Source organism: Arachis ipaensis, chromosome B05, assembly GCF_000816755.2.
Source record: "Arachis ipaensis cultivar K30076 chromosome B05, Araip1.1, whole genome shotgun sequence".
NCBI classification, from domain to species: Eukaryota; Viridiplantae; Streptophyta; class Magnoliopsida; order Fabales; family Fabaceae; genus Arachis; species Arachis ipaensis.
Genome location: NC_029789.2, coordinates 14,472,925 through 14,479,881, shown reverse-complemented (window position 1 = coordinate 14,479,881; position 6,957 = coordinate 14,472,925). Strand labels below are relative to the sequence as shown.

The following is a 6,957-nucleotide window of genomic DNA, read 5'->3' as shown; positions in this document are numbered from 1 at the left end:
TTTTTGGTTTTTCACGATATCCCCAGCCGACAAGCCAAGGACTAATCTGTCGCGGTACTGAGCTCCATTTAAGGGTTTGCAGCTGGCCAATAAGTTGCTACATGCACAAGGCGGAATTCGAACTCCCGACACTTGCTTAAACGGACTAGTGAGCTAACCACTAGACCAACCCAACTTGGTTAAGAGTGAATAATGTTTAACAGATTATTGACCCTTTTAAGTTTTTGCCATTGACGAATAACAATAAGGTAAATGCTATGATATCTAAAAAGTGGTGCCTATTTACTAAAAATAGTTAAAAATTAATATTTAATTTAAAAGATATAAAAATAAATTATTTTTAAAAATTTAAAACTTACTACACAAGATAAATTAGGCAAAAGTTAGGTAACAATTGATAGGCACCATAGAATTCCCCTAACAACAATACGCTAAATTCCTTTTTGTAAAATATAAGAAACTTTGGGCCTTGATCTATGGGCTGAATACAATTGTTAATTCAAATTTTAAACGGAATGCCACGAAGTTTTTCTTGCTACTCTTGGTGACCCGTGCCATTATGTTGCAAATGGGATATTCAGTATTCACTTAGCTGTGTTCTCATCTTTCTAACTCTGATCTGTAACTTTTTTTAATTACTTTCCCAAAGTAGCACAATTTATTTTGAGTTTCCTGCTGTTGCTCTGAGATAAATATATACAATTTGACTACTTGTTTTGTTGAGTGTCACATTACAAGAAATTTGCCTTTTGGAAGCACTCTAAAAAAATTCTCTGATACGAATTAAACTAACAGTTGGCACAGCTTCCACACAAAATTCATTCCGTTGCATTTTTCTCATTTCTAGAAGCACAATAAGATCTTCAATTATTTACACTTCAATCAATCTCGAAAACATAAAATAAAATAAGAGATAGAGTGCTCTCAAACTGCATTTCTCTTATTATAATAACAAACAATTGAAATAATTTACAGCTTAAAATGAATAGCCCGCACAACTTATTTAAGAATTAACAAGGGGGAATGGAATATATATCAGTATATCACCATATCAACAAAATCGATAATAAAATCTATTTTCATCGCCCAAAAAAAGAAAGGAGAAGACAAATGGATACTATACTTTGACTTTAATTTGCTTGTTGAAATGGTTGGTTTCTTCTCTCTCTTTCCATCTAACCAGGAGTTGAAGAAATTCCATGACCTCATTGGGGTCTCTTAAAGAATATGAGGCACTACTTTCTTTCTTCACTGAAGACACCAAAATCCCACAACCTCGATTGCTTTCACGCAGAATCTAGATATACACCAACTTCTCATTCGTCAAAATTTACACTACTCTTCATATAATATAATATAAGAAAAGAAAATGTAATACCTTGAAAGCATCTTCATCTGTTTTATCATCTCCAATGTAGATAGGAAGTACGTCATCATTATCATTTAATTCTGCAAACAAAGCAATATAATTTACTCTCTAATAATAATCTACAATTATCTCACAACACACAAATTAAAGCAGAGGTTGTTATCAATCAATACCAAGAGATTCCATTAAAAATTCAACCGCTTTCCCTTTATTCCAGTCAATCACTGGACGAACCTCTAAAACCTGCAGCGTACGAAAATTCAGGTAAAATTCATTAGGCGTACCGTCAAAATACAACTTTACGTGAAGATAATAATTAAAAACAGTCAAATGACAATTCAGTAAAATTATCATCTTCACAACTCCATATAAGTAGTTACTTGGTAAGAGCAATTATCTATGTATATATTACCTTCCGTCCATGAGTTGAACGCAAACCAGGGAAATTTTTCAAGATATCATGGACACGTTGTCCTATAATTGTCCAATTCTGCAGTCATGCCATTTAATTATTATTACATGAATGAACAAATGATGGGTGGGGTAACAAAAAACTCACATACAATTGTCTTTGTATAAAGTTAATAGTTAAGAGCCGTGAGATAACAATTTAGTCGAATTTATTAAATCATCTAACAACTTCACACCAAGACAACTACATTTGAGTTTTCTCTATATTAATTACTAAAATCTTACATTCTCTTGTACGTTACGGTAATGTACAGAAACACAAAACTTGTGGTTTTCAACTTTTGCACCGCTTATATCTTTAGTAATCTCAACGAGGGTTCTAAAAACCTGCAGCATGAAAAAACAAAACGCCTCCAAATTAGTTAAGATTTTGATTGGAATAATTGATTAGAGAGAAAAAAGTGCTTGCATATAGACCTCGTCAATGATAGGGAGGAATTGTGTAGCAGGTTGAAAGAGAGTTATCTGATTTCCCTGCCACAAAAAAGTGGTTGGTTAGAAAAGGACAAGACAATAGAAGCATAATGAGGTGCGAGGAGGGATGCATAGTGACCTGATGGTCAGTAGAATTGACACAATTTGGAAGTTTATTGGACACATTATGGCGAAAAGGCCCAATTATGTCCATTCCATGACTACCCGCATAGTACAGTTCTGTTAGTTTAACCAAATCATACACCTGCAATACACATATAAAAATGCTTCATTGCAATTTTGCAATTAAACAAACAAGACGCTTTACCTGGTCACGACTTCTTCCACTGATAATTGCTGTGGGGAAACACCTTGCCACACTCCTCACAGTCTCACGCATCTGATCATTTTTTGTTAATCATTTTTAATACACAAAAATAATACATGTAACAAGGTTATGTGTTATTTAATACATACAGGTTCGGACATAAAGGCACAGTCAGGGTCATCTACAATTGGAGAAAGAGTGCCATCGTAATCTAGAAACACTGCAACCTTGTTATTCTTGGCACGCTCTATGATTTTCTCAAAACATTCTAGTGCAGAAGGGTAATCAACCTGCACGCAAAACAAACAAAGTAAAGCAATAAGAAAATTAATTTAAAGTCTGAGTAGCTATGTATACTCACCGTCAATATATGGTAGTCTTCGTTGTCATATTCAATATTGGAAGGAAGCAGAGCATTAATCATGGATCCTTTAAGAAGCTTCTTCCTGGGAGGGGAAGATGCCTTCATGGCGTCCAACCACCCATTGAACCGAACATCATCAATGCTCCCTGCAGCACTCTTTCTTGAACCCGTTCTCGGCAGCTTCCCGGCCGGGGCGGGTGCTGGCGAAGATGAATCTTGCTGGGAATATGTTAGCAGACTAGAATGGATTCCTAGTCTTGATTTGTTCACAGGTACAGAATCCGTAAGAACAGGAGAAACATGGCTCGAATTCAAGTCCATTGGCCCCATTATTTTTATAAATAAAATATATTCACAAACAACAAGTGATGATATTAGCTTCTGATATTTTTATTATTCTTTTTCTTTTTTCCTGTGGCTGCTTGTTTTTTATTTAGCCAACCCTCTTGTCTATGAAAAACCACCGCTTCAGTGTTTTCTTGTCACAGATACTTGGTTTGAAGTCCATCAAGCAAGAATTTTCCTGAAACTTTGATCGCAAAAGACACAGAAAATCCAAATAAGAATGCATGCAATGGACAAGTATATAATATTAGAAGCCCAAGACTAAAAGAAAGTTAAAAATTACCTTGTCATGTATTGCATTATTTGTTTGCCAAGAGGGATCTTTAGTGTATATATATTCTAATGATGGACTAATAGCTAGGTACTCTTAGAAGAGAGTATGGTGAGTATAGTGCTGCTTCTGCATGCATCATACATGTAGAGATGATAAAAGTGAGAACAAAGTTTAGATCCATGCATAAGATAAATTAAAGGACTGATATCAAAATTAATGATGTATGTCAAGAGGAGCAAGCAAGCAATCAGTTAAACTTGCATTGGTCACAGAATTAGAGAGAGTGGTTCAGTGAGTGATTCTAACGAAATTCCACTTCTATGGAGACAATCCAGCCTGGCAAATAGATCTTCTTTCTTATTCTACTATATTATATATATAGTTATTAGTTGATTACTATTCAACCAATGTGTAGGCAACTAGGCATTAGGATTTACATTTCTGACCCATGAAACTCACCATGCTTTTGTAATTAGTCCAGATATATCAACTGTGCAAGATCACATGGCTTGTAATTAATATTTAATAATACACAAAAATTGATTATTACAAGAGTATTCTATGAAGTTTAAAGATATTGATGCCATTCAGCTATTATAGCTAAAAATCAACCTATCTCACCAACTCAATTATTCTTATGAAAGTCTATATATCCACCAAACAAATATTGGATAAAGGTACCGGCATTAGAATAAGAATTGGGTACAGAAAAAAATCCAAATATGTTCAACTATAGTAATAAATCCATTCATATGCTTCCTTTTTTTCCCTACCAATTTATACAGTAACATGGCCATGTTGCTCCTACCAGGGATAATCGCAGGTTGAAGAAAAAACGATAAAAAAATAACCCCATGAAGCTAGGTACCCTTAGAAGAGAGTATGGTGAGTATAGTGCTGCTTCTGCATGCATCATACATGTAGAGATGATAAAAGTGAGAACAAAGTTTAGATCCATGCATAAGATAAATTAAGGACTGATATCAAAATTAATTATGTATGTCAAGAGGAGCAAGCAAGCAATCAGTTAAACTTGCATTGGTGACAGAATTAGAGTGGTTCAGTGAGTGATTCTAACGAAATTCCACTTCTATGGAGACAATCCAGCCTGGCAAATAGATCTTATTTCTTATTCTACTATATTATATATATAGTTGGCCTGGGTCAAACTTCAGATATCACATGTATGTTAATCCAATACAATAAGTAGACAGAACATGTCAATGTCTGAAAACTGGAGTAGATAGAACCTGGAACTTGCATTTAGAGACCAAAAACATGTGTGTAGGTCAAGCCTCAACATTTTCATTGGTCTTAAAAAATTCAACATATAAATAGAAAGAATCTTTTGACAATAACAGAACCTAACCACTCAATTATACATGATTATGCTTTAAATTTTTCTCTCCTTAACTGTTTTTTTCCTTTCAATTAGGCAGAATTAAGATAAGAACAGCCTAAACATAAGATAAGATCTAATGATCCGTACGGATATATGGGCTAGCTAGATGATTTTACATTGTTTCAGCAGTGCTGAACATACTTTAATTATTACTTTAATATTGCAGGTTATTCGAGCTTATCTACAACTTACTACAATTACAGAAATGATCATTTTTTTTATGCACTCATGAATCATGATTATATTGCTGAAAAAAGCAAGTGAACGTGCAGCAACACAATACATTATTATCACTGTTAAGTTATTACAACTACCAATCAAGGAAGAGATGAAAACATAAAATACTAACAAGTGGTGAGTTAAAAAGAAATGCAATATGTATGTGAATTCGTGCACTCTTATTCCCCTAGTTGAAGCGAGATTGAAACATTGAAACCTTTGTGATGGACCTACCTGAGTTTACAATGGAGTAGGGAAGAAAATAAAGGACGGAGCTATGCAACTTGTCACTTGTAGCTTTAAATCACGACCTTCACATTCCAATATATATATATATTGATTAATACAAGTTATAATAATAAGCACAGGTTATTATAATAATCCCACCACAAAAGACAAAGAAAGAACAGTTAGGCAGAGGGGGGAAATTAAATAAACAATTGTTTAAGGTCACCATCGACTTTTTATTGGAAAAAAAGATACACTTTACATTGTAGGCAGCCATCTCTCTCAACAAGTTAAGGTCAATTTTGCCCCTCCAGGCCCCTCGGATTTAGGTAGACCTAGGCCTAGCCATGTTTGCCAAAACTCCACTATTTTCTTTAAGAAAGTTAAATAAATAGTTCCATATGATCTCTAGGAAAATATTTGTTCAATTGTGTATTATTGTTCTGACTTTATTTTGATTTTTAGACATGATAATAAATGTGCACACTCTTCTTAAATGAAATAGACAAATGGGATTGTCAAATCATTGCCAAAATCAAAAGGCTTTGATAATAAATCAACAAATCTCATTATTATTGTTAAATAGTTGTGCTTGAATCATTGTTAATATATATGTAGCATTTAATAAATCTAATGAAATAATGTGAAGCAAAATAAAATATACATAAGTATATATGTGTTGTGATGTGTTGTCAAAAGCAGATAAGAGAAAAGAAAAAGAACGAAATGAACCAATGGCAGAAAAAAGAAAACATCATTAAAAGGATTAAAAACCAATCATTGGATTGAATCAATCTAAAATAATAATGTTACATTCTTTTGCATCTTCGTTATATTATTTGTTGATAAATAAAATGCTCCTCATTTTTGCAGGTAACAATAGAGCACACGAGATAGAAAAATTCAAATACAAAAATTGAAAAATTGAAAGAGAAAAAGGCATTCATCAACAAATACATATATATTATTGATCATCAAATACAATAAGATGATGACTTGATCAAAAAATTAATTTAGCGCACAACATTAATTTGTAAACATGGTTATGTATGTGTTATATAAGTGATTTTTATAGAGAAGATTAAAACTCACCTCATCACCTCTGTTTGTCAAGCGTTGAGAATCATAAGGAAGGACCTCTTCTGTATTAGAGTGCGGCAGAAACAATAACGTTAATAATAAACCTGAAATTAAAGAAGAAAAGAAAGAAGAAGAGAAGATGGTGATGAGAATCGACAGGTAAAATAAACAACTTGATATACAGGATACAGCTATTATTATAATTTGTAAAATTTGTTAGGACAAAAAAATAAAAAAGGTAAAACAAAAACCACCTTCGAAAAAAAAGAAGACCACTGGTGAGAGGCTTTAAGTATTTATATGTTCCAGCATAAGAAGTCATGCCTATTAAGATAGTTTAATATTCACATTATAATCTCTTATACCATGATTCTCATATAATAATTTATTCTACTATTAAATTATATTCATTAGGTATCTTTTCTTTCTATTATTATTTACAAAAGTCCAATATAATTATGAA

At 32.9% G+C, this 6,957-nt stretch overlaps 1 protein-coding gene across 4 annotated transcripts; it reads right to left on the bottom strand.

The window, feature by feature from the left end:
• Window positions 811-6,632, bottom strand: LOC107643035 (probable trehalose-phosphate phosphatase F). 4 transcript variants are annotated; one of them, XM_021123107.1, is made up of 13 exons: window positions 6,507-6,630; window positions 5,421-5,497; window positions 3,575-3,691; window positions 2,944-3,475; window positions 2,732-2,872; window positions 2,583-2,654; window positions 2,394-2,519; window positions 2,258-2,305; window positions 2,066-2,167; window positions 1,782-1,859; window positions 1,543-1,612; window positions 1,379-1,449; window positions 811-1,297 (listed from the first exon to the last, which is right to left on the bottom strand). In XM_021123107.1, exons 4-13 carry the CDS (start codon window positions 3,274-3,276, stop codon window positions 1,118-1,120), a joined length of 1,221 nt encoding a protein of 406 aa, XP_020978766.1. In that variant the 5' UTR covers window positions 3,277-3,475; window positions 3,575-3,691; window positions 5,421-5,497; window positions 6,507-6,630; the 3' UTR covers window positions 811-1,117. The 4 variants fall into 4 exon arrangements, with proteins under 4 accessions (XP_020978766.1, XP_016202053.1, XP_016202054.1 ...); XM_016346567.2 differs by having other exon boundaries at window positions 2,258-2,314; window positions 6,507-6,629; XM_016346568.2 differs by having other exon boundaries at window positions 2,258-2,314; window positions 2,944-3,469; window positions 6,507-6,629.